The sequence below is a fragment of the Camelus dromedarius genome, chromosome 9 (genome assembly GCF_036321535.1).
Source record: "Camelus dromedarius isolate mCamDro1 chromosome 9, mCamDro1.pat, whole genome shotgun sequence".
NCBI classification, from domain to species: Eukaryota; Metazoa; Chordata; class Mammalia; order Artiodactyla; family Camelidae; genus Camelus; species Camelus dromedarius.
The window spans coordinates 19,301,038-19,327,897 of NC_087444.1; the positions used below are offsets into that span (position 1 = coordinate 19,301,038).

General features: G+C 33.1%; 2 protein-coding genes across 2 annotated transcripts in view; both read left to right on the forward strand.

Annotated features, from left to right (window-relative positions):
- Positions 1 to 1,819: 1,819 nt before the first annotated feature.
- On the forward strand, positions 1,820 to 7,421 carry LOC105089637 (bile acid receptor). The gene is made up of 8 exons (XM_064489989.1): positions 1,820 to 2,887; positions 4,520 to 4,660; positions 5,330 to 5,430; positions 5,553 to 5,657; positions 5,788 to 5,887; positions 6,557 to 6,679; positions 7,089 to 7,214; positions 7,414 to 7,421. The coding sequence occupies exons 1-8, from the start codon at positions 2,476 to 2,478 to the stop codon at positions 7,419 to 7,421; spliced, it is 1,116 nt and encodes a 371-aa protein (XP_064346059.1). The 5' UTR covers positions 1,820 to 2,475.
- A 4,503-nt stretch (positions 7,422 to 11,924) lies between these two features.
- SYCP1 (synaptonemal complex protein 1) overlaps positions 11,925 to 26,860 on the forward strand; it is a 104,796-nt gene continuing 89,860 nt past the window's right edge. The window contains exons 1-7 of the mRNA XM_010980709.3: positions 11,925 to 12,259; positions 13,254 to 13,338; positions 13,519 to 13,562; positions 13,738 to 13,794; positions 14,927 to 15,091; positions 15,828 to 15,895; positions 22,581 to 22,654. Of these exons, the coding sequence (XP_010979011.3) occupies positions 12,152 to 12,259; positions 13,254 to 13,338; positions 13,519 to 13,562; positions 13,738 to 13,794; positions 14,927 to 15,091; positions 15,828 to 15,895; positions 22,581 to 22,654 (601 nt within the window). The 5' untranslated portion in view covers positions 11,925 to 12,151. The remainder of the gene's footprint in view (positions 12,260 to 13,253; positions 13,339 to 13,518; positions 13,563 to 13,737; positions 13,795 to 14,926; positions 15,092 to 15,827; positions 15,896 to 22,580; positions 22,655 to 26,860) is intronic.

The following is a 26,860-nucleotide window of genomic DNA, read 5'->3' on the forward strand; positions in this document are numbered from 1 at the left end:
AAGGTTCATTATTTTTGGAGTTCCTTCCTGGGAAGTAGCAAAAATAGCTTTTCCCATAAGGTATAGTCTTAGATTTTGAATAAGTTTTCCTCATAACAGCTTATCATTTTGGGGCTTTATTTTTAAAAACAAAACACTTTTCAGTAATCAAACAACTGTTTTCATTAGTCAAGTAGAACCATGTTTTAATGTTTAGCATATCACAGTGCTATAAAAAATTAATATTTACAAAGAACTTAAAAGATTTAAAAAAGTGCTACGAAAGCCATTCTTTTCCTACCCTTTAATTTTCTTTATGAAAAAGTACTTTTTCTTCCTAATTCATCTAAATTTAGAACACTGAGATCTTGAAACTATTAGAATAATAATTGTAGACTCTGTTTAAGTCAAGAACTGTGCTGGATTTTAAATATGTAATTAAACTCTCCCAACAACTTTGCTAGTTGTGTTTTATTGTTTCTCTTCTACAAATGAGGAAACTGAGGTTCAGGGAGGTGTAATAAATGACCCATAAATAAGTGGTGAAAACAATATATGAAGTCTAACTCCAAAGCTTGGTACCCTTTCAAGAGCTACAATGATTATTACAAAGATTTAGATTATTTATAAAGAGCTGATCAATAAGAAATTGTTACAATTAAATAATTTGGTATGTAGAGATACGAAAAATCAGTATTCTTCCAGTTAAAGTGTAAATATAAATGTCTCATGTACAAAGTCTACTAAATTCTTTATTTTTCAAAAACAGTACTGTAATTTTACAAAATCATATGGATTTGATAATCACACTTTCCAATAGTCTACAAAATTTTTGTTCCCTTCAGGTTCTATTTTAGCATTCACTAATGAAGACGTGAAAATTGGACAAAAGAATGGCCAGTACTTATGTCACTGCATCTGATGGGTATTGTCTTGTTGAACCAGTGCAGTACTATGGTATGTCACAAAAAATGACAGTAAAATAGTTAATAAAACTTTTTTTGGTGGGAATTATGGTTAATCACAGTTTTCTGTTTTTGTTTTTTGTTTTTTGTTTTTTTAAGAAATTAACAAATTAACCAGTGACTTTATTCCTGACTGGAGAATATAATTAATTTCAAAAATCAGAAATACTAAGATTTTGTAAGCCAGAATCAAATGTAAAGAAGAAAAATTGTATTCAATTTTTAAAAGTAGAATTAACATGCAAATTAGAAGTTATTTTTAGGGATTAGCTGAAGCTAGTTCACATGCAATTTGGAAAATGTAGTTCAGAGTAGCTATTCAAAGTACTTGAAATTTTAATCTTAATATAAGACTTTTATCAAAGGGAAAGAAATAGAAAACAGAATTTAGGAGACAATAGGGATTTTCTCCAAAAAGACTAAGATTGTAATTACAATATGAATTTCGTTTTAAATGCAGTTTTCGTTTACAGCTTGAACTCTGATTTCCATACCAATGGAACATTAGCCAGTATTCTGCAGTCTTGATACTCAGCCAAGAAGGGCCCCCTTCTATAAAAAAAAGTTACATTATTTTTCCCAATAACATTTTTCTTGTATCAGGCTATTATGTTATTTATTCAACATTTTGCGTTGGATTGGCTGCTATAAAATTGTAAATGATTTATGTGAATTAATAGGAATTATACTGTTTACCAGTCTTGGAATTTTGGGAATAAAAATAAATCAGAACGCCTTGTGATTCAGCACCAGGAAAATTACAAAATTACTAGATATAGACATAGAGACATTAAGTATTCCTGGGTCTTTTTGGACCCAGTTTTCTGGATTTAGATTCAGTAACTCTCCTGAAAACAGAAAGTAAGTTGGTGTTTGGGAGCTTCTGATAATAATAATAAAGATATCCATTAAGTATCATTTTGTATTATATACTTTTGCATGTCATACTTATTTCATCCTTACAGTCACCCTGTGAGGTAAGTGAATTTATCTCCAGATATTGCTAGTTAGAATTGATAGACAACAAAACAAAACAAAAAGAAACTAGTAATTTAAATAAGGTCTACAAATGGTTAAAGTATATTAAATGAGGAGTTCAAACAAAAAATTTTTTTGCTGGAAATAACCAGATAACTGGTATTGTATTTTAGTTTGATTTTTTTTTTTTGGGGGGGGGCAAGGGTGAGGGTTGGATAAATTATTAATTCATTTCTTTACGGATCTGACTGCACTGAAAACAACTGTATCCATGACAAGGAAAATGCAGATGATAGGGAAAAGCTTTCATTCCAAACTCTGGGAAATACTCATTTCTACTTAAGGAGATAGACTGGGTTGGTATATAAGCCATGAGCAACCCTTTCTCCCAGCTCCTGAGCAACCTCTGCATAATTCTGGGATGGCCGCACTTATCATGCATTGCAATTCAGTTTACTGTCTGCCTCTCAAGCTGAAGAGCAAGTCCCTGGGATATAGTGGACATGTTAAACTAATTGTGTTTCTTGAATATAAAACTCTTTGAAATTTGAAAATGATTATGAATTTTGACTATCACCTTTTTTTTTATGTTAAAATACTAGATATATTGCCAGAACAAATCAATTATCAGCTACATGACACTGATTTTCAAGAACCTCCTTATGGCCAGTGTTCTACTGTCCAGTTTCCTCCAGCTCTACAGTCTCAATCTTTACAAAGTCATTTCAACACTTATCGCTTGGATCCACAGTTCAATGGTGGAGAGTATGGACTTGTTTCCTGTGAATTAAATAAATCCACTTATGTGGTTGCCCATGATGCTGAAGATGGTTACCTTGGAATAAAAAGGTCCAGAATATCTCATTCTTCTATTCGAATTAAGGGACAGGAAGAACTCTGTGTAGTTTGTGGTGATAAAGCGTCAGGATATCATTATAATGCCCTTACTTGTGAAGGTTGCAAAGGTAAGGATAAAGTTAAAACAAAACTTAATCTTAGTGTTCACTGAAGAGTGATGAAATTTTAAGCATGTAAGAATATTCTTACTTTTTAAAATGTGAAAAATAAAACCAAGGAGAGTCCTTGATGTTTTTAAAGGTGATCAGTCTGTGGGATCAAAGACATGAACATGGAATGTAATAAAGTTTTGACTCGGTTTTCTTTTCAATTTCAAAGACTTTTACATTTAAATATAAATTTCAAAACATTTATGTAGCAAAAAGTTTCCATGTTCCTAGATGAATCTGATGTTGGAATGGAATATGTCTGTTAAAACGATGTCAGTGTTAACAATTACATCTTCTCATGTGGCTGATAATTTATGGATTAGGAAGAAATTTGAATTAAATGACTTCTAAGATGCTATCTTTTTGGAATGCTCTTTTGAAAACAATTGAAGAAATCTTCAAGTGAAGACCATCATTGACAATGGCATTTTCAAAGAGCGAAATAATCCTTGATGATGTTTTGAGGTTTTGAAATACTTCTTATTTTAATTCACAAATGCAGTATTGGGGGCAGAACCTGGAAATGATTAGACCAATACAGCACTAGGTAAACATGTCTGTTAGAAGTTCAGGGTGAAGTTTTATTGTCAGAATCTCACAACTCATTCCTGTCAAAGAATAGCCAGCTGAAGATCAAGGGGACTAAAGGTAAAAGCTTTAGGAATGGAATAGCTGGGCCAGTATTTGCTTAGTCATAAAAATGCAGGGCCTTGCTGTTCAAACTAAGCTGAAAAATGAGGCATAGTTCTGGAAACATAAACTGAGCTTTCTACTCCTTTTTTTGAGTCAGAGTAATGAAACTCTCGCTCTCAAGTGTGTCTATGGATAAAGACTATTGCAAGGTTCTGAGAGGGTTCTAGTTCACTAATCAACTTCTCTGCTTGGAATGGAATAAGATGAAGATAGCAGCGATTATCGCACAGGAATGGGAAATGACAGAGGTAATGGGAAGAGGCTGCTATGCGTGGATTTAGGAAAATGTAGACACTCCACCTCCTCTCCCTAACACACATACACACACACACACTCATGGCCCATTCAACATCTTGGACCAAATAAATTAGCAATATTTTCTCATCTGGGGAAATGCTAAAAAGGGAGAAGGACAAAGGAGTTAAGTTTGGATGAATATCTCTTCCTTTACGAGTTGAGGTGGAAATGTGAGAAGAGAAACAGAAAGGCTTTCCTTATAGTTTTATTTTACATTAGCACATATTCTTTCTGGGGAACCTTGAGAGATGTGTCACAGAATCTTGATATTCTGTAAAACATAGTTTTAAAAATCTTCTGGATGATATATTATAACCATAGTAAAATAGAGTTATTTTAATGTGTTGGGGTTATTTAGTTTAATCTTCAGATAAATTATGGACAGGAACAACCTTGGAATAAAATATATCAAACAGGAGAGGATTAAAACAATTATCCAGATAAATGTATATTAAACCAAACTTTCTTATTGGGGGAAAAATATTTTACTGAAATAACTTTAACTAACTTTATTACTTTACTATGGAGCTATATATTAATAAAAATAAGTAACTAAAAATACCTACTTAGTAAAGTTTTAAAAAATCTTTTTGTTATTAGGGTTTTTCCGACGTAGCATCACCAAAAATGCAGTATATAATTGCAAGAATGGTGGTCACTGTGAAATGGACATGTACATGCGTAGAAAATGTCAAGAGTGTAGACTAAAAAAGTGTAAGGCAGTAGGAATGTTGGAAGAATGTAAGTGTTATTGTTTTTTTTGTTTGTTTTTTTGAGAGGGATTTTAGTTTTTCTTACCTTGCTGGGAACTTAATACATTCTTCAAGTTATTTTGAATATATTTGAACGTAACATATTTGTCTGAATTTAAGCTATTTCTCTAGCAACTGCTAAGTTAGGATAGCCAGTTGCCAATCTAGGTAATTATTTCAGTAAACTCTGTTTTATACTATATTGCTCTAACTTTGGTAATAATCATATTTTCTTCTTAATTGGAAATCATTGTATTTTCATGTTATTCAACCTAAAGTTATATAATTCACCTAGAAAAAGCAGAATTATAAATTAGGAGTTTCCCTTCAATGTACCAATCAACATTCTGTTGCTTCCAAGATATAATTAATGTGGAAATTTCACTAATATAAAAAGGTCTAAATTTATAATTTGGAGATGCAAAATTAATATTAATTTATGTCCAGGACGACTATGTAATTTTAAGTAGACAGGTAGTTGTGTTAGGAAAAGGAGAGAGTAATGTAGTCAATTTAATTGCTGTTGTACATGCTCACCAAAAAAGAAAGGTTCTTTGTGAAAAGACAAGTTTATGATATTTGTGTACAAGACAATTTTCATCAAATCCCGTAATTTGCTATACCTAAAACATTTTGTATGAATTTTCTAATGTTACAGGTTTGCTTACAGAAATCCAATGCAAATCAAAGAGGCTTCGAAAGAACTTTAAACAGAAGAATAACAGTTTTTGCTCTAACATCAAAGTGAAAGAGGAAGGGGTAAACAACAAACTTGTGTCATCCACCACTAGATCTGGAAAAGTGAAATTTCCTGTTTTGTTAATGATGCTGTCTTATTTAATAAGTATACACTATAGTTTTGCCCCTATATTTTCCTACAGATTCAGGAGAGCGTGGAACTAACACAAGAGGAAAATCAGCTCATTAATAACATTGTGGCTGCTCATCAAAAATACAAAGTTCCTTTAGAAGAAACACAAAGCTTTGTATGTGTTCATTACTGGCAAGAAGTAATTTGTAATTATGTTAGAAAATAACAGCATAAATATAAGTTTAAAATTTAAACAGCTATTGGAAAGAAAAAAATTGTTAATCTTATTTCTTTCTGGTGGTTAGCTGCAGGAATATGCAAATCCTGAACTGAGCTTTTTGCAACTCTCCAAGACAGTTATCCTACAAATAAAAATGTTCATGGATTTTACCAAGGGACTTCCAGGTAATCACCTTACCTCTGGAAAAAAAAATTAATTTAATACTTAATTTTTTTAAAGTTCCTTGTTTTAAAGGAAGGAGATGTTTTAAGGAAACAAAACCTATTTTTCCACCAAAACTGCTTCTAAATTCAAAACCATGTTTTACTTTATTTGCTTTAATCAATCAGGTAGGTGAAAATAGAAATATTTAAAAATATACAGGTGACTTCGAAGACTTAGAGTTAAGACAAACTATGATTGGTTGTATGTTTTATCTTATTTTTATCTTTGGAAATACATTATTTTTGGTTTTTAGATAAAACATGAAACAGATAAAATTCCCTGTACAATACAAAAAAAATCAACCCACTGTTGGCCAAAACTTAGCTATCTATTTACATGTACAGATAACTCTCTGTAAAAATAAATTCTTCAAGGTTAAACCAACTATGTTTAATTTGTTCTTACCACAGGAAAGTATTAATATCCAGTTCTGATGAAAGTACCCCAAAATATTACTGTGTGGAATCAAGAATTTTATTCAGATTTGAAGTTACATATCATGATTATTCTAAGGGAACAGTTAGGATTCATATCATAATTAAATAAATAATATAAAAATGTTAAATCTTATATCTGAAAATTATCTTTTCATTATCTATTTCAAACAATTATGTGATCTTTTCTTAAAGGGTTTGAAAATTTGACCAGTGAGGATCAGACTGCATTACGGAAGGGATCAAAAACTGAAGTGATGTTCCTTCATGCGGCCCAAATTTACAGTCAGAAAGAATGTCTTTCACCAGCTTCTGAAAGTAAAAAAGGCCAATTAATTGAATTTTAATGTTAATAGTCACTATCAAATTTAGAAACAAATTATGTAACTGAGATATTTTTTCTTATTATGTTTTTATTTTACTACTCAGTATAGGAATAAGTACTTCATAATAGCTGTTTATTGTTTTCCAGTTCATTGGTCTAGCTTTTGCTTTTCTTTTAAAGAAAGCCATTCTTTTTATATAGCAAAGTGGCAGGCACATTTTTGGAGAGTCTTCTATATAATTTTTATATAAAATAAGAACTTTTAATCTAGATCCACGCTTCAGTAATAAAAATTATAAAGCTACCATTTGTTGGGAACTTCTCCTGTCTAACAGAGATTAGAGAGATTGAATTTACTATCTGTATTTAAAAAATCAGACTTTATATTTTTCCCTTAACTAGGTACTATGAAAATATCAAATCACTCAGCTCGTTCACTGAATTGTCACAAACAGAGTGGTGATAGAAGTGTTATTTATTCTATGGAAACATTTTGCAGTGAAGACTGTCCTTCTACTATGCTGACTGGTAATATTACATATAATACAAAATATTTTATTGGATGGAAAAAAATTGGTCAAATATGTTTCATTTTCTTTTACTGCTTTGAGAAAATAGGATAATAGTAATATGTTTGATTTTGCACTATGTTCTGATGAAAATACATTTCATATTTCTTTTTAGGGATTGTTGAAGAATTTATTACCACACTGTTTTACTTCTACAGAAGAATGAGTGAGCTTAATATTACTAATACTGAATATGCTCTGCTTGCAGCAACAGTTGTGTTTTTTTCAGGTAAAAAAACATTTAGCAGTAAAAATTTGGATTAAGTTTGGCGATGAAAGCATGAAATTTATAGTTATATTATTCATTGATTCCAAATGTGTGAATTTTCATAAAAACTGCCTTCAGCTTACAAACATGTTGTAATTCCTTGCATCTTAAAAAAAAAAAGCCTCTTGACCTCAAATCCCCTTTCAGCTGTTCTCCCATTTCTCTGTTCTATATTACAGGAAAAAAAAAGTTTTTTTAGAGTTGTCTATATTCCTGCCTCCATTTCTTTCCTCTCATTCACTCCTGAACCCAATACAGTAAGATTTTGTCCCCTCCCTTCCCCCTCCACCATAACTTGCCAAGAGCTTCAGTAATTTGAAATTGCTGATTCCAGTAGTCAGTTCTTAGTCTTCATCTCACTTGATCCATCAGCTACATTTGACAGAGCAGATCACACCCTCTTTCTTAGAACACTTACCTAGGCTTCAGTTGATCACTCCCTCCTTTTTGACTTGATTTTTTTTCCCACTTGATTTCCAGGACATTACACTATCTTGGTTTCTCTCCTTAGTAGCTGCTCTTTCTGTCTCCTTTGTTAATTCCTCATCTTCCACACTGATAAATATTAGAGTGTCCCAGGGCTCAGTTATCTTTTCTTCTGTACTCATTTCCTTTGAAATTTCATCCTATCTCATGGCTTTAAATGCCATCTATACGCCGACAACTCCCAAATTATATACCAACCTGGACTGCTCCCCTAAACTCCATTAAATGGGCTACTCAAGATTTCAGCTTCGATGTTTAGCAGGCATAAAGAATTTAACATATCTGAATGTGAACTCCTGATCTCCTCCCCCCTCAATTCTCCTATATTCTTCTTTCATCTCTACTAAATTGTACCCCATCCCCCAAATTGCATAAGCCAAAATTCTTGAAGTCATCCTTCACTTCTTTCTTTCTTATACCCATATCAAATATGCAACAAATTTTGTTGGCTCCAGCCTCAAAATATATCCAGAATTCAACCACTTCTTACTGTCTCTGTCCCTGCCACCCTAATAATACTGCTATCCTAACTCACTTTCCTGTTTTTGCCCTTGCCTTCCTAGGATCTATTCTCTATACAGTAGACAGAGTGACTCTTTGACAAGATGAGCCAGATCATGTCATTCCTCTGCTCAGAACCCTTTAATGGCTTCCTGTTTTACACAGTTTAAAGCCAAAGTTCTTTCCATCATTGCCCACTACTATTTCTTTTGCTTCAACTCCACAGTCACATTGTTTTTGATGCATATGTTCCCTTAAAATTTCAAGCAGCCTCCTGCCATAGGTTCTACTATATATGACAAATCTTCTGCTTGGAAAACTCTTTCCTAGGTAGCTTTATGACTCCATCTTTCACCATCTTGGATCTCTGCTAAATGTCATCTTAACTCTGATTACCTTTATAAATATAGCTATAGCCCCTCTACCCTAATTCTCATCCTCTCCTCTGTTTATTTTTCTCTATAAAATTTATCGTTGTCATATATTTTTATTTAAAAAATGTATATATGTCTTTTTCCTCCCTTATTTCTCCCAGACCCAAAATATGAGCTCAATGAGGGCAGAAAATTTAGTCTGTTATGTTCATTGTGTATCTCCAGCTCAATGACTGGATGAATGGGTGCTGTCTAATCATTAAGAAATTCTCTTTCATAGAGTATTATAAGGATTAAATAAGATTTTGCATAGAAGCAAGTTATCTAGCATAAAATCTGGCATATATCAAGGGTTCAGTAAATATTTGGTATTTTTATTATTTAAAATCTGTATTGTTTTAATTTATCTTCTACCATTTTCCAGTATTCATTAAGATATATATATATAATGATGTTTTTCAGATCGTCCATGCCTTAAAAATAAGCAACATGTGGAAAATTTACAAGAACCAGTTTTACAAATCTTGTACAAATATTCAAAAATTTATCATCCAGAAGACCTACAGCATTTTGCTCGTCTCATAGGGAGGCTCACTGAACTGAGAACACTGAATCACAACCACTCAGAAATACTTAGCATTTGGAAAACAAAGGACCCCAGATTGGCTAGTTTACTTTCTGAGAAATGGAATTTGTATTCACATTGCTGAACTTTTAGAATGTTTAGTTTGTCTTAAACTTCCTAAATCTAGATTGTTTATTCTATCATCATAGGAGGACTGATTTGAAAAATAGGACCAGAACTGCTGTATTACCCATATATTGCCATAAAGTGGACATCATCAAGGGCTCAATTAAATTTTATGGAATATAGGACCACTACTAGATGGATATCTAGGATTCTTTTCAAGATTTGTCCCAAAGAAGCAATTGTTATTGTTAGTGCATGGTTGCTTCAGAAGAGAGTAATACTAAATGGAGTTCTTACCTGAAGAAACTTTTTTTTTTTATTTAGTAGAAGATTGTGTGAAAATATATAGATTATGTGTAGACATGAAAGAGGCTATCTAGTGGTAACAATTATAATCAGAATAAAGGCAGTTGGTGAACCCCATTACTTAAGGACAGATCATTGGATAAGAACTAACATTTAAAACCTATTCCTATTATAGCATTTTATGAATTATTGAAGAGGAACAAATCTTTGTTAAACCCTCAACTTATAAAAGATCTTAATTAAACATATCAATTACTATCCCCAGGGGTTATCTTGTGCATTTATTCTTGGTATCATCTCTTGAAGGGAGTATTTTATCTTTTTTAGGGTATCTAGACTTAGTTTCCTTAAAATGTAAAATGAAAGAGTTAACGCTGGATCATCCTTTCCAGCTCAAAAATTTTGTAATTTTGGCAGAAACTATTATGTCTGATAGGTTAAACTGATACAAAACAAAATGAGTTATTTAAAAATATTACCAAAGTCCTTTGGAAAAGCATCAGCTAAAATACATGAAGAAAGTTAGAAAATAAAATCGATATATCAAGAACAGAACTCACTATCTTATTGCTCAAACCTAAGTACTTAGCACCACAGTATTTATTCTATTCTAGTAATGCAAGTTTGAAACCCAGTAATCTTAGATTTCTCTCTTTTGCTGCTCACTTTAAAAAGCCATCAAATCCTATTAATTTTATTTTCTAAATAGCTTTTATATTTGACACCCTTGCTTCATCTTCACGGCTGCTGTCTAGCTCAGGTTCTCATGCATTATTCAGGCTATTTAAACTGTCTCCCTAACTCCTGTCTCATAAACCTAAACTGTTTTTCATTCTACAAATTTTCTTCTGAACTTGATCATGCCTCCCTTTCAACTCAAAATTCGTCAAGATCCCCATCCATAAAGACTAAAATCCAAAAGCTTTTGCAAGGCTTCGTATCTGTTCTGTCTCCAGCCGCATCTCTTGCCATTTTCCCACTGTGTCCTCACACGCATACACCACGCTTCTTGGACTCACTCACTTTTTAAGACATTAAATTAAAAAATTTAAAATTGAAGTATAGTTGATTGTTAATATTGTGTTAGTTCTGGACTCACACACTCTAGTACTTCTCTCTCTCACAACTCTAGTGCCTTTGCCTACCGTCCCTCAGCCAGGAATATCCCTTCCTCCATTCACTATCCAGTCAGCGCTCTGTTGACCCTTCTGTTCTCTGAGGAAGCAGTAACAGACGGGCACCACATCCGTGCAGCCCTCTCCTGACTCCCAAGTCACTGTAAATGCTGCTTTCCCTGTGTCCCAACGAGTCTTAAAAATTACGATCGTTAAATTATTACAGGTGTCTGTAATAGTTTGCTCTTCTGTTTTCTTCCTAAGACTGTGAGCTCTTGGAGGACAGAAATAGATTTTTCACTCTCAACTCCAACAGCACCTGATAGTTCTCCTTTCATCCTCTAACAATAGTACAGGTTAAAAGAATGTGAACTCTTAAGTAGAAACAGAATGCGGACGAGAATTGTTACGAACGTAAAGGCAAATCTCGCGAGACGTAGGGCTTGGGCGCCCAGCCAACCAAGGCGGATGACCGTTATTTAGCCGTTAAACCGCCACCGGCGCCGCCCCTCCCTCTCGGCCGCAGAGGTGGTGCGATTTCCCGCCTTTTCTGAGGTTCGGAGGCAGAAGCCCGCGGTTCTTTCCGCTGTCCTAAGAGACGGCAGGTGGCAATTCGCGTGGGCACCGAGTCTGCGGTTTCCCGCTAGGTTTTTAAAGGTAAGGGCAGGTGTGTCGAGTTCCTTCCCTGAGGACGGAACCAGAGCGGGGCGAGGTTTTGATACCGCTGCTCCCTCACAACGGCAGCCCGGCATCTTCTCGGTAGTCCTGTGAGAACCTAAGATAGTTCTTCCCGGCGAGGAGGTGCAGTTTGACGGGGCTGGAGGAGGTAGAGGGCTTTCTTTTCAGTCTGTTGCAGTGGAGATGCCTAGTTCGAGTTTCTCGATTATATCCGTCGCCAGCGTGGCCTTTGGGGGTCGGGGTGGGGGTGGGGGTGGGGATGGTGGGACAAATTGGGGATGTCTCTACTTTGATCACCTCGGCAGTAAGCGCGCTGTAGGCTAACGTGGTGGCGAAGGTTTCGTCCATTTCTTTATATCCCCATTTATTATACAAACGTCACCTTTTAAGATAAAGAATCAGTAGGATTAACGAAACAACGTAAAACGCTTTCTCCTCCCTCTGGAGCAATAGATAATTACGACTGGAAGAGAGAAAATGGACAAGCAAAAGCCCTTTACATTGTTTGTGCCACCAAGATTAAGTAGCAGTCAAGTATCTGCAGTGAAACCTCAGACCTTGGGAGGAGATTCTAATTTCTTCAAGGTAAATTTGCATATGAGTCTTGATTTGCCTATTCTTAACTTTAGGTAAATGAGGCAAAGTAAACTTTCTTCCTGGTTATATTTTATATATACAATATTTTTTTTTCATTAAATACAGTCTGATTTCCCAGGAATTTTGTATAGCGTTGCTGTGAATGATTAATGAGCGTACGTAGTGTGTTTAAGCATCATTCGTTTAAAGATATAATCACTGCTGTTTTAGAACTCTGCATACATACTGGGACCTGATTATTTTAATCCTCCCTCTTTCTTTAAATGATTTGAAGCAACTTATAAGCATATAAAATGAAATAGTAAAATACAAATTAGAAGAATATTAGGATCAAGGAAAATTAAGAAAATTTGGACAAATATGTTGACATACTGGTAAAAATTAGTGTGACTGAGCTTAAAATTTGAGCTTCCTGGATAAAAAGGGAAATTCATTTAAATAGTAGATTTTTATTGGAAGGGAGGAATTATACCAAGTTTCTCAGGTGAAATAGGCCCTTTTCTAGTAATTTATTTAAATTTCTCATTTGAAACTTTATGTTGGAGACGGGATGAAGCAATGAATATTTTAATTTTATATGCTGTAAAAAAATTCTTATGTCTCTGTAGCAAAGAGTATAACGTTAAAATGCTATTCAGTGAAGATAATCCTCAGTTCTAGCAAGGGAAAGATCACAATGAAATTGAAGAAAACTAAAATTCTATGCTACTGATTAAAATTACTAATATTATTCCTGAGTATATACAAGGCATGTATCATCTAATTTTTATTTAGTTTTATCTTACAAGTGAAAATTAGAAATTTTTGCTTTATTTACATAACAAAAGCATTTGATATTTTTAACACAATATATACATTAAAGGATTTATAATTATAGTCCCTTCTTTAAGCAGATGTATATTATAAATGTAATCACATATTACACTGGTAGTTATTAGAGTGGTATGGGATAGTATGCTTAAGAACTTCTTTGTGTTTCTAGGGTTTCAACAAATGTGTTGAAGATGATTTTGGTTTTCCATTTGCAATGACTAATCTCTCCAAAACTGGGGAAAACATTGATTCAGGTAGGAGACTAGAAAAGTTTGTATCACCATACATAGAAGCATTTTTAAAATATACATTGCTAGATATTGAAAATATAACAGGTATTATATTGATAGCCTTAACATTAAAGCAAGATATAATACTTAATATGAAAAATAAGATGTTGGCAAATTTAATCCCAGTTGTCTTTTATCTTGCAGATCCTGCTTTACAAAAAGTTAACTTTTTGCCCATGCTTGAACAGGTCAGTTAAGTATAGTGTACACAGATGGAATCTGTTTAGATATTGCATTGCTTGCTTGAAAAAGAAAAAGAAGTCTTTAGTTGTTGAATTACTAGTCTTCAGTATTTAATTGCTACTATTTGGAAACTCTTACCAGAAATATTTTCTTATAGGAAAAATTTATTCATTTTTTTAGGTTGATAATTCTGACAGTTGTCACTACCAGGAAGGACTCAAAGACTCTGATTTTGAGGTCAGAAGATTTCCCACACATACTAAGTTTCATGTAATTAGAGTATCATTTATTATTATTTGTATCTATCTTTCTTTTAAAGTTTCAAAAGTATTAATATTTGGTTAATGTTTTAAATTATATTCTTTAAAACCTTTTTTTCCCTTTGTTTTTATTTTGAAGTTGCTGAAATACTAGGCCTCTGTATTTTCCTGGGTTATAAAGCATTCATTCTTAAGGGGCAATTTAATTTTAAATCATAAAAATCAAGGTAACAAAAGGGGAGATGAATACAATATGTGAAAAGGCTGAGAGTTAAGCCAGTATTTTATGGACAATTCTTGAATTAATAAGTATGATTGTCCGATTTACTGTCTAAGGAACTTGTAGGATATGTTGTACTTTTGATTTTAGTTATAAAAATCATTCTTATGGCACATAGGTATCTTTAAAGTAAAGAGACATTCTATGGCCTGATAAAGTGCTTTATTACTGTTTGTTGCTGGGATTATGGTATCACAAATTTAGAAATTTGGAACTTATATATATTTTAATAACAAAGAGCTATCAGCAAGCAGACAATAGCGTGATTAAAAAAACCCAAAAACCTTTGGCGTTTACCTTATAATGTGCAAATGGATAATGCAGGATAATATCCAAATAAAATCCAAATAAAACCTCAGGCTGAATGAAAGTTAGACCTTGTGTTCACTAGTATTTTTCATGTTATTGTATTTTAAACTTCATATCCTTTGGTTAATCCTTAAGCTATTTGTATAACCCAAATGTTTCAAGACCATTGCTAAAATTTATAGATTTCATATAGAGTGATTTATTTAGCTTTTAACCAGCTGGTTTCTCTCATTGACTTAAATATTTCTGACTTCTGGCTTAAGTACATTTGGAAGTTATTTGATATTATTCAGCGAGGAATAGCTTAGTCAAATGACCAGTAATCTTAATGAAGTAGCTAATATTGCCTTAGTAGTTAAAAAAGTTAATGTAGCTTTCAGTATGCTATTAGGGCATAAACTGAAGAGAAATTTGGTCTCAACTGTTAAGACACTCATGTATATTTTCAATAGGCAGCTGTAGTTTGGTTATACTAAAATTTTGAATAGTTAACAATCTTTGAAAAACTATTTTATAATAGAATTCAGAGCCAATGAGCAGACTGTATTCAAAATTGTATAAGGAAGCTGAAAAGATCAAGAAGTGGAAAGTGAGTGTAGAATCTGAGCTGAAGCAGAAAGAAAGTAAGTTGCAGGAAAACAGAAAGATAATTGAAGCACAGCGGAAAGCCATTCAAGAACTACAGGTATAATCAGATTTGAAATTGAAAATATAGTATAATAAATCTTATAATACTATTTAAACTAGAATATTATTTCAGGATGAGTTGGGTTTATCTTGTTTCTGTGATGTGGATTTTAAGAATAGTGCTTTTTTGAAGTTTCATTGATATTAGTTGCATTTCAACTTTAGGATGAGCACAGATGACAAGCTACACAAAACTTAATGCAAATGATTAGGGAAATAATAAATTACTTTTGATAAAGATTGATTTAATGATTCTAATTATAGAATTTTTAGTTTTTATTATTTTCCTATTACTGATGATGTTTTATTTGATATTAATGTCTTTTTATTATATTAGAACATGACATTTGTAGATAAAACTTTAAATTTGAAACTCTTTAGCTTCAATTTTATGGCATAGTGAAAGGAAAACTTTGAGAAAATGCAACATTGGGCTAGGACAAAGATAAAACATCATTTCAAATGTTTAGAAATGTTTAGGGAAGATACTATTACATTAAAATATTGTTGGATATTTTTCGGAGATAATTCAGCAAACCTAATTTTAGATTGATGAAAGTATGTTCTTATAGGACATTCATAAGTGTGACAAAAAAGTTCTTTTTTGTATTCAAAGAAAATAACTCTTACAGACCATTGTAGCATGTTAACAAAGAAATGCTGCTTAATGATTATACTCATGTTTATTTTGCTAATCAAAATGTTACGAACTTTTCTTCTGTCTTGTACATTAGTTTGAAAATGAAAAAGTAAGTTTGAAATTAGAAGAAGGAATTCAAGAAAATAAAGATTTAATAAAAGAGTAAGTAATAATTTAATGAATTTATTCTTTATGAATTTTTTATTCCAAACTTATTAAGATAATTTCCAAAAATTTAATGAGCACTTTCTCTTGTAATATTAACTTATATATAGAATTCTGTTTTGGTGTTGTGGAAAAAAGGAAGTCATAACTATTTGACATTCTTGCATTTGGCAAACTATGGTCACTGACTAATAACTTATCACTTTTTAAAATGTCAGGCAGGGGAAGCCATTACTTGGTGTTAAAAAAGGTACCTGATAATCCCATATCTACAACTATGTATATTGTCTGCTTTTCTCTTTGACTATTGTTTTAGGTGCAGCACATGCAGAATAGGGTTCAACTTAGTTCCAATCTAATTCTCACTTTCAAATTTCTGTTTTTGCCTGTGGCCCAATTATTCTTTCATTAACTTTGGTTTTAAGTTTTAGTATCATCTTTGACTTTTCCTTTCCTTTGTCCAAACAATATCTAAGCCTTATTTTATACTTTACTCACTTTGTTCAGATGATATCATGCAGAATTCAGTAGAAAAGTATAATTGTTTAATTTGCTTGCCAGGTGAATATTGAATAGTTAGAACCTAATGTGTGAGTCCAGACAAAGGGCCAAGTTTGTTTATTCCTTCTTGCTTTAAGTTAAACATCATGCTAAACGCAGTTCTAGAAGGCTTATCACATTGTCAGTGAAGTTTCTAATAATTGAAAAATGCTATTACAATGGATTGTTTTAGCCCAGTTGAAAGACAACCTATGACTTCCCAGAAAAAAAATCTTAATGTTATACCTTAATTTTTTTCCTGCCTAAATGAGGTTTAATTATTAGGGGGAAGGGAGATAGAAAAGGAAGGATCTAACATTGTGTGCCTACTGTATTTTTTTGTACTTTTCATTTTTATATGGGTATGTGATTGAGTTTCTACAGTTTAAGACAGATCTAAAGGCTACTGTAGCTAATACCAGTACTTGGTAACTTGTGAGTTTTCTTAAAATGGCTGCTGCTTCCATTAATAAACATTGTAAATACTGTGACTACTTAGTTTAGTTATATAGTACTCAGTGTAGTGTAGAATAGTATAGTATACATAGTATAGTATAGAATTTATGCCATTTTTTGAGGTGGGAGGGAGTGGCTTTATTTTTTGGAGTGGTATCTTTCTATTTTAAGCACTTGATCCAGTTGAGTGTCAGTTTTGGCGTCAAATGCTGAATTGTCAGTTATCATCTGAGAGAACCTAACATTTAGTTAAGAGCTTTGTCAGAATATAAGTAAGAAAAAAAGTAGTACTTAAGATAGAGTGATTTGATTATTGGATGACAAATTTAAGATAAAGTAGTTCAACCAGCCCATTATTTACATGATCATGACTTTCTGAAAGGGATGTAGGTTTAGAGTATTATTTCTTTTTTTTTTAATCTTTTAATTTTTAAAAAAATTTCATGTTTTTTGTTTTTTTGTTTTTGTTTTCTTTCTTGAGCTTGAAAGAGACTTTGGGTGACTCTGGGTATTTCAAAACCTTGTGCTTGGCCTGTAATAGAAGTTTGTGAGAGAATGGACACTTTGGTTCATTGACATTTTTGAGCAGGAAGAGAGTTTTGAGGTAATTTAGATAATTTTGGAGGCATTATTCTTTTCGAATGAAACAAGATCTCATATATGATCTGATTTTCACCATTAGATATAACAGTGGTGTCTTAAATTTTCAAATTCCAGCAGTCAAGCCTGAAGCATCACAATTACATATTTTCAGAAATTACCTTAAAAATTACAACATTGGATTTTTGTCAGAGTCTTATCTGGGATTTGTTTAAATACTTTGATGAGTTAAACCTTACCAAGCCCCGCCCCATGCATACAAATGCTATGGTGGTGGTTGTTAGAGGCTATCTGAAGAAGACAATGTATCTTTATACAGTAGGAGTAGGAGTTATCCCAAAAGGGAACTAGAGGTTACTACTTTAGTATTTCATGCCATGCTGAGGAGTTTTGACTTTATCTTGAAGTAGAGGAGGAGGGTAGGCATTACAGAAAGGTGGGCTAAAGAAAAGGCTGAGTGGTCACAAGTGTAGTTCCTTTTCTCTCCTTACTTTAACAAGAACAGCTTTATTTTTATATGATTTTAAATCTTGTGATTTGTATGATTTAAAATCAGTTAAGATTTCACTTTGAAAAAGGATTTTGTTTCTTAAAAAAAGCTTGTAAGTTGCTGCAGATGGTTATTTTGGAGTCAGTGAAAAGTATATTAGGCCACTAAGTATATAGTGAACTTGCAATGAATATTTTTTGACTGAATGATTGCTTGTATATGGAGTATATGGCTGGTTTTATGCCAGGCTATGCTGCTCAAAGGATCATTGTAGTTTGGGGAACAAATTGCCAAAGGCACTCCTCTACTTCTCACCTTAAGTTGACAGGAAAAGGCTGAAGATGTTTCTTCAAGTTGTAGTTGAAGAATTAGGTGTATAGTTACTTGTTTTGATTTTACAAAACCAGTAAAAATAGAAAAGTTTTTCTCTGTAGACAGTGGTTCTTAAACTTTAGCAAGCCTCAGAATTACCTGCAGAACTTGTTAAAACATATTGTTGGCCTTTCCTCCCCTATCAGAGTTTCTGATTCTGTGGAGTAGGTTTAAGAATTTGCACATCTAACAAGTGATGTGGATGCTGCTGGCCCAAGGGTCATACTTTGGAAACTACTGGTCTGTGCTAGAGAATAGTCACAGGCTTTGGAAACAAAACAAAACCACCTTTGATTGAAATCAAAGGCCAGTGACTTCTTAAGTTTTTCATTTATTAGGTTATTGAAAATGTTAAAGGATATAGTTTTGTAATATTCCATCTTTTGCCTTTCACTGAGCTAATAAATTATTATAAATTATTAATCTGTAATAATTCATTTCTGCAGAAAATTATAGGTTAGAAAATTAAACCTAACTGCTGTATATGTCAGTAACTTCAAGACACCCAGAGGTCTTTTTTTTTTTAACTTTCAGTAACATTTAATAAGATTTGGAAGATCTGACTGCATTATATTGATCTTTAAAAAAATTTTTTTTTGGTTGAGATCAGTTGACATATGACGTTATATTATTTTCAAGTGTACTACATAATGATTGATATTTGTATATATTGCAAAATGATCACCACAATAAATCCATCCATCACAACATATAGTTACAAATTTTTTTTCTTGTGATGAAAACCCTCAAGTTCTGCTCTCTTAGGAACTTTCAAATATACAGTGTTATTATCTATCTTCATCATGCTATATACACTACATCCTCAGGACCTATTTTATAACTGTAAGGCTATAACTTTTGACCCCCTTCATTCATTTTTCTTCCCTCCTACCCCCACCTTTGGCAGCCATCAATCTGTTATCTGCATGAGTTTCTTTTTAAATTTTTAAAAAAGATTTCACATATAAATGAGACCATATGGTATTTGTCTTTCTCTGTCTAAAGTATTTCACATAGCTTAATGCCCTCAAGTTCTCTCCATAATGTTGTAAAAGGCAGGATTTCCTTCATTTTTATGGCTGAATAATATTCCATTGTATATATATCCCACATTTTCTTTATCCATTTATTCATCAGTGGTCACTTAGGTAATTTCCACGTCTTGGCTGCTGTAGATAATACTGCATTGAACATGGAGACGCATATATCTTTTCAAGTTAGTGCTTTTGTGTCCTTCGGATAAATACCCAGAACTTTTTTAGGGGGGAGGTGATTAGGTTGGTTGGTTGGTTGGTTGGTTGATTGATTGATTTACTTATTTATTTATTTATTTATTTATTTTAATTGGAGTTACTGGGGATTGAACCCAGGACCTTGTGCATGCTAGGTACACAATCTACCACTGAGCTATACCCTCCCCTTCTCTTGTCTTTTTAAATAATAGCCATTCTAACAGGTGTGAAGTAGTATTTCATTGTGATTTTGATTTGCATTTCCCTGGTGATTAGTGATGTTGAGCACCTTTTCATGTACCTGTTGGCCATCTGAATATCTTCTTTGGAAAAAATCTGTGTTCAAGTCCTCTGCTCATTTTTAAATCAGATTGTTTGATTTTTTTTGCTATTGAGTTCTATGATTTCTTTATATATTTTGGATATTAATCCCTTATCAGATATATGATTTGCAAATATTTTCTCTCATTTAGTAGGTTGCCCTTTAATTTTGTTTATGCTATGTAGAAGCTTTTTTAATTTGATGTAGCTCACTTGTTTATTTTTCCTTTTGTTGCCTTTACTTTTGGTGTCAAATCCAAAAAATGATCACCTACGTTAAGGAGCTTACTGCCTGTTTTCTTCTAGGAATTTTATGTTTTCAGGTCTTAGGTTCAAGTTTTTAATCCCTTTTGAGTTTATTTTTGTGTATGGTGTAAGGTAGTGGTCCAGTTTCATTCATTTGCATGTGGCTGTCTAGTTTTCCCAACACCACTTATTGAAGAGACTGTCCTTTCTCATTGTATATGTTTTTGGCTTCTTTGTTGTGACTTAATTGACCATATACTCATGGGTTTATTTCTGGGCTCTCCTGTTCTGTTCCATTGTTTTATGTGTCTGTTTTTATGCCAATACCATAATGTTTTGATTATGATAGCTTTATAACATACTTTCAAATCAGAAAGTGTGATGCCTCCAGTTTTGGTCTTCTTTCTCAAGATTACTTTGTCTAATTGGGGTCTTTTGTGATTCCATATAGATTCTGGTATTGTTTGTTCTGTTTCTGTGAAAAATGCTACTGCAAATTTGAGTGGAATTGCACTGAATCTGTAGATTGCTATGAGTGGTGTAGTATTGTGATTTATAAGAAAAGAAATACTTGGTCATTCAGGCGACCAAAATATATTTCACATATATATTTGGTTTTCAGCCATCTTTCCTGAATCATAGCTTTACAAACCCTTGGAATTTCCTAAATGATGAGAGTGACAAAGGTGTCTTGTTAATGAGGTGACTTTTGGATCCCATTTAAGGATAGGGGCTGGTTGCCAGAAAAGCCAACCAAGTGTTTAAAGGGTTGGAACTTTCAGTCCTACCCTTCACTCCCCTTACCTCCAGGGAGAGGGGAGGGCCTGGAGGTTGAATCAGTTGCCAATGGCTGAAGATTTAATCAATCATGTCTATGTAATGAAGCCTCCATAAAAACCTAAGAGAACAGAGTTTGAGAGCTTCAGGATTGGTGAACATGTGGAGATTTGGGGAGAATGGTGAGCTCAGAGAGAGCATGAAAGATTCTTGCTCTTTCCTCATACTTTGCCCTATTCATCTTTTCCACTTGGCCTGAGTTATATCCTTTTATGATAAACCAGTAATCTACTAAGTAATTTGTTTCTCTAAATTCCGTGAGCCATGCTAGCAAATTAATAGAACCTGAGGAGGAGGTCATGGGAACCTCTGATTTATTGCCAGTTTGACAGAAACACAAGTAACAACCTGGGATTGCAGCTGGAATCTGAAGTTGGGGCAGGGGGAGGATAGCAGACTTGTAGAACTGAATCCTTAACCTGTGAAATCTGATGCTATCTCCAGGTACATGGTGTCATAATTGAGTTGATTTGTAGGACACGTAACTGTGTGCCAAAAATTGCTTGTTGTTGTGGGAACCCCCTCCCCAAGTTGGAATTGGTTCCAGAACCCATTTAGGTAATATGGACATTTCAACAATATTAATTCTTTTAATCCATGGGCATGGAAGATTTTTCCATTTATTCATGTTTTTTTCAGTTTCTTTTGTCAGTGTCCCTGTAGTTTTCAGTGTACGTATCTTTTACCTCCTTGGTTAAGTTTATTTCTAAGCATTTTTTTCTTTCTGATGCAATTATTTTCTTAATTTCTCTTTCTGAGGGTTCATTATTAATGTACAGAAATGCAGCTGATTTTTGTATATTGGTTTTGTATCCTGCAGCTTTACTGAATTCATTTATTAGTTCTAACAATTATTTCTTGGAGTCTTCAGGATTTTCTATATATAATATAATGTCATCTGCAAAGAGTGACAGTTTCCCTCTTCCTTTCCAATTTTGGTACCTTGTATTTCTTCTTCTCATCTGATTGCTGTGGCTAGGACACCCAGTACTATGTTAAATAGAAGCAGTGACAGTGGGCATCCTTGTCTTGCTTCTGAATTTGGTGGGAAGTCTTTCAGATTTTCACTGTTGAGTATTATGTTGGCTGTTGGTTTGTCTTAAATGGCCTATGTTGAGATATTTCCTCTATACCAACTTTGATGAGAATTTTTAACTTGAATGAATGCTGAATTTTGTCAAATCGTTTTCTGCATCTATTGAAATTATCATGTGATTTTTTTTTTTCTTATGGTAGTGAAAATCCCAGTCTTCACTTCTCATTTTATTAGATGGATATGGAACTGTTTACTGAAAGGTTATTGAAAGCTACTTGGGTAGAAACTTGTTAAAGAGCCATTTATTTTTATTTATTTTTTTAAGGAGCCATTTACTTTAAAAGGAGTCAGCTGTTAAATCATCTTTGTTAACAGTACAGTCAACCCATTTTTCTTTCATATAGTCACTTGTGAACGATATTTGATATTTACAAAATATTATAAGGTTTTAAGATTTTCTTTAAGATTGTAAAAGTAATATTTCATAACTTTTATATATACTTTTGCTTGGAAGTCAGATTACACTTACGCAAACTCTTTCCTTTGTTTCAGGAATAATGCTACAAGACATTTATGTAATCTACTAAAAGAAACCTGTGCCAGATCTGCAGAAAAGACAAAGAAATGTAAATATCTTTCTTGTTTTATGTGATTTTTATCAATTTGTTGTTACATTTTAATTGGTGGTGGATGGAGAGGCCAACAAATTGTCTTTTCACTCTTTGGAACCAATTTTGATTGGAGCAACTTATATGTGCCTCATACCATTTCTTTGTATAAGTATTAAGTAGATTCTTGGTTCTTTGAGCTTTCAAAGCTCAAAGCTTTTTGAAAGATAATATATTTCTGAAGCTATATACTTGGCATTTATGGTTAATTCTCATTTCACTTAAAGTGTGCTCTTGAAACTAACCTTCTCTTCTGTCTGGAACAGCTAGGAAATTGAATGAAGAATAATATATAACCATGTTCATAATAGAAAATGCTGATGGAGGGCTATGCTGGAAGCATGTTAGTTAAGAATAGCAATGTAGTTATTTATAGAGTTCTCAAATTTCTCTTAAAGAAACTTTTTTTTTTAAAACATTCTATTAATTTTGTGGTATATATATGAAACAGCTTACTGCTTAATGCTTGAGCTGAAGTTATACAGCCCTGTGCTCAAATTCAAACTTTCAGTTTCTATCTGCTTGATCTTGAATAATTTGGATAATTTATGTAATCTGTCCATCTGTTTATTAGTTAATAAAGTGCCTCTTAGTGTTGTTTTGAGAATTAAATTGGTTAATAAATATATAATGCTTAGAACAGTGCCAAGTGCTCAATAAATGTTAGCTATTATTATTTCCAGCATGCAGTATTACTAGGTTTTTAAATTCTTGGTCCTTGCCTATATTACTTTGCATTTGTAACTATACCTTTCAGAATGTACTGCACCACTGCCAGCTTTTTCACTATACCATCTCTATTCAACTTTCAAGGTTAACTTTTCTGCCTAGATGTAGAGTGGTGAAAAGTATATGGGTAGAGGGTAGAGAGATAGTATATTGACCACCTTGGAGAAAGTAACCTGGGCTAGAGAAATAAGACTACCTGTTCTTTCTTTTGTTTAGTTCTAAGCTCTCTAAGTCAGAGATCAGACTGTGGGAAAGGTTTGAAGAATCTTTTAAACATTTTTAGGTGATCTCTTAAATAAACTAAAGAATATATCTTGATGTGACAGATTCTTTTTCTCCTAAAAAATCGTAATGCTTGCCTTAGTATAAACTCCGTCTAGAATCTTGCCTTAAGCCTTTATCTTTGCTATTGCGATTTTCTCTGTCTTTTATTTATTCATTCAACATTTTAAAAAGTGCCTCCTGTGTGTCATGAAATGTTCTAGATGCTGAGGAAAAACAGTAGTAAACAAAGTTTCTGCTGTTGCAGAGTATGCATTCTAGTAGAGGGACACATACCATAAATGAATAAATAGAATATACGTTGGGTGATGATAACTGCTTAAAAAGAGAATGTTTTAGATAGGGTGTTTGGGGAAGTTCTTTCTAATTAAATGGTATTTGATTAGAGACCTGAATAAATGAGGGAGTGTACCATGGAGCTATTTTGGGAACTAATATTTCAGGCAGAGGAAATGGCAAATGCAAAATCCCTTAGATGAGAGCCTGTTTAATCTTTTCAAGTCATAGCAATGAGGTCATTATGCTGTACCTTCCATATTTCTTACCCTCTTCGTATTTTTCACCCTTTTTTCTCATTGTGCTCCCTTCAGGATCATTTCTTCTAATCTTTCTTCCAGTTCACTAATTCTCTATTTAGCTTTTCTAAACTTTTAAAATTCATCTGTTAGGTCTTAATTTTCTACTGTTGCATTCTCTAGTTCTGTAAATATTAGCTTTTTTTTTTTTTTAAATAACTGAGTGTCACTTTTTTTAGAGTTTCAAGTTCTTGCAGAAAATTTTAATCTTGACTTTTTGTCTCCATGAGCATACTAAACTTAGTTTGTTAAATATTTTGTCCAGCAGTGCAAATATCTGGAATCCCTTGGAGTCTATTTCTATGGTTTGTTGTTTTGTAGATTCTAGTTTTTGTTGGTTATTTTATTGTGCACTTCATTATCTTTGATTGTTTGGTTGAGACTTAGAATGATATCACAGTTTCCTAGTTCTTTGAATGTTGAAAAATTTTCGATTATATCCTGGACACTTTGAATATTATGCTGTGAGATTCTGTGTCCTGTTAAAGTCCCCTGGGGAATGTTTGCTTGTTTGTTTATATTTTAGCAGATAGTCAATTCAAGTTCATACCACAAGTTCTGTCTTACCTTACTTACCTGGGGTCCCATTATCAGTTCAGTTTTCAAAGCTTTTGCCATGCTACTCTGGGTCTATGTCATGTATTCTCCACTAAATATTAGTTCTGGGACTTGGATAGTGATTTCAGAGCTTTTGCTATATTTGCCTTGGTCTGTCTTACACATGCACATCCTCCTTTTTCCCTATGGGACTTGAGCCAATTCATACAAACAATTAGAGAATCACCTCCAGTTCTCTCTAGGATCTCCCCCTCATTCTCAGCCTTACAGGTGTTCCATCCCCCTGTCCTTTGGCTGGAAACATGGAGTTTCTCTTGCCTTTTTTTTTTTGTCCTTGCTGCCGTGACTGCTGTAGCTCCACTACAGGAGCCACCCTTGGGGAAGGGCTGGAAGAGAAAAAAAAAACAACAAGATTTCCTTTGACTGCTCATACTTCCTGTTACAGTTCTGCTGGGGCCTTCCTTACACTTTAGTAATCTAGGAGATATGATAGGAAAAAACTGAACAAACAGGAAGCTCACCTCCACATGAGTCACTTCTTCGCTTACTTTTCTTCCCAGTCTGCCTGCTTTTGCTTACTTTTCATATTCCTCAAGTAATTGCTTTATGTATTTCATCTAGAGTTTTTAGTTGTAATCAATGAGAGAGAAAGGCTATAATGGGCTTACTCCCTCTTGACTGACACTGGAAGTTGGTTTTGCTTTTCTGAGTTATAATCCTCAACCTATTCTTGGCCTGATGACTCATCATTATATTTTTAGATCTTTGATTCTTTTAATAATTAAAAAAATTCCTCCAGAGTTTTAATTGTCTTTAGGAGGAAGATTGTTCTGAATTACTTAGCTATTACCAGAAAACAAAGTCCTAGATGCTTTTTCAAAATAAATCAAATAATGTCATTGTCTAATTTCTTCAGTAGCTTTCCATAGTTTTCAGGATAGCATGGTGTATGCCAGTTTACTTCACCTTGCCAAATGTTTTCCACATGCACCACATATACATGCTCATGGAGAACTACTTGTTAACCTCTAAACAGATTATGCTTTTGAGTATTTGCATATATTGTTTCTTTTATTGGCTAATCCTGCCTTCTTCATCTTGTTCATTCCTATTTGTCCTTTGAAACTCAAACTAAGTATTACTACCCTTGGAAAATATTTCTGAATTTTTTAATCCTTATCTAAAAACTTAAATACTCTTCTTCTTTCACTTACCACCCTTAGTATGTCTTTACCATGTATTTATGAATTCCTTCAACAAATATTTATTGAGTACCTATTACATGCTATACATCTCACTGTAAGCTTGCAGCAAGGGATCCTATCTTATCTGACTCAGTATATTCAACACTTTGTACAGTGTTTTTGAAGATAGTAGGCAATAAATAAATGAATGAATGAATAAAGAACAGATTTGTTCTTAGATGTATCTTAAAAAATCCTTTAAATGGCTGTCTATTGCACATATAAGTATATTAAAATTCTTTAGCCTGCTATTTGAGGTACTGCATACATTTTTTTTGTAGCCTTACTCCTTAACCTAAATTACTTAGTGTTGGAAAGGACTTTAAGGCCTTTTGTTCTACATACATTTCCATTGCTTTAATTTTCTTTATAGGAAATTAATATTTTTCTTTACAACTACGAAATGGGAACCTTTCTTGTGTTTGAATATATTCAGTGATGGAAGTTCACTAACCCCAAGATTGTCATTTAAGGACAGCTCTTCTTTTTTTCCCCCTTTTTTAAAATTTTTAATTTTTAAAAATTGAAGTATAGTCAGTTTACAATGTTGTGTCAGTTTCTGGTGTACAGTATAATGTTTCAGTTATTCATATACATACATATATTGCTTTTCCTATTCTTTTTCATTTTAGTTACTACAAGATACTGAGTATAGTTCTCTGTGCTATACAGTAGAAACTTGTTATCTATTTTATATATAGCAGTTATTATCTGCAAATCTTAAACTCTAAATTTATTTCTTTCCACCCCATTTCCCCTCTGGTAACCATAAGTTT

Excerpts from the sequence above, each read along its gene's own strand:
- LOC105089637 (XM_064489989.1), top strand. The coding sequence starts at position 2,476 with ATGATTATGAATTTTGACTATCACCTTTTTTTTTATGTTAAAATACTA. Across the intron at positions 2,888-4,519 it reads TACTTGTGAAGGTTGCAAAG|GGTTTTTCCGACGTAGCATC; the intron begins GTAAGGATAAAG and ends TTTTGTTATTAG. Across the intron at positions 6,680-7,088 it reads TCTTTCACCAGCTTCTGAAA|GTACTATGAAAATATCAAAT; the intron begins GTAAAAAAGGCC and ends TCCCTTAACTAG.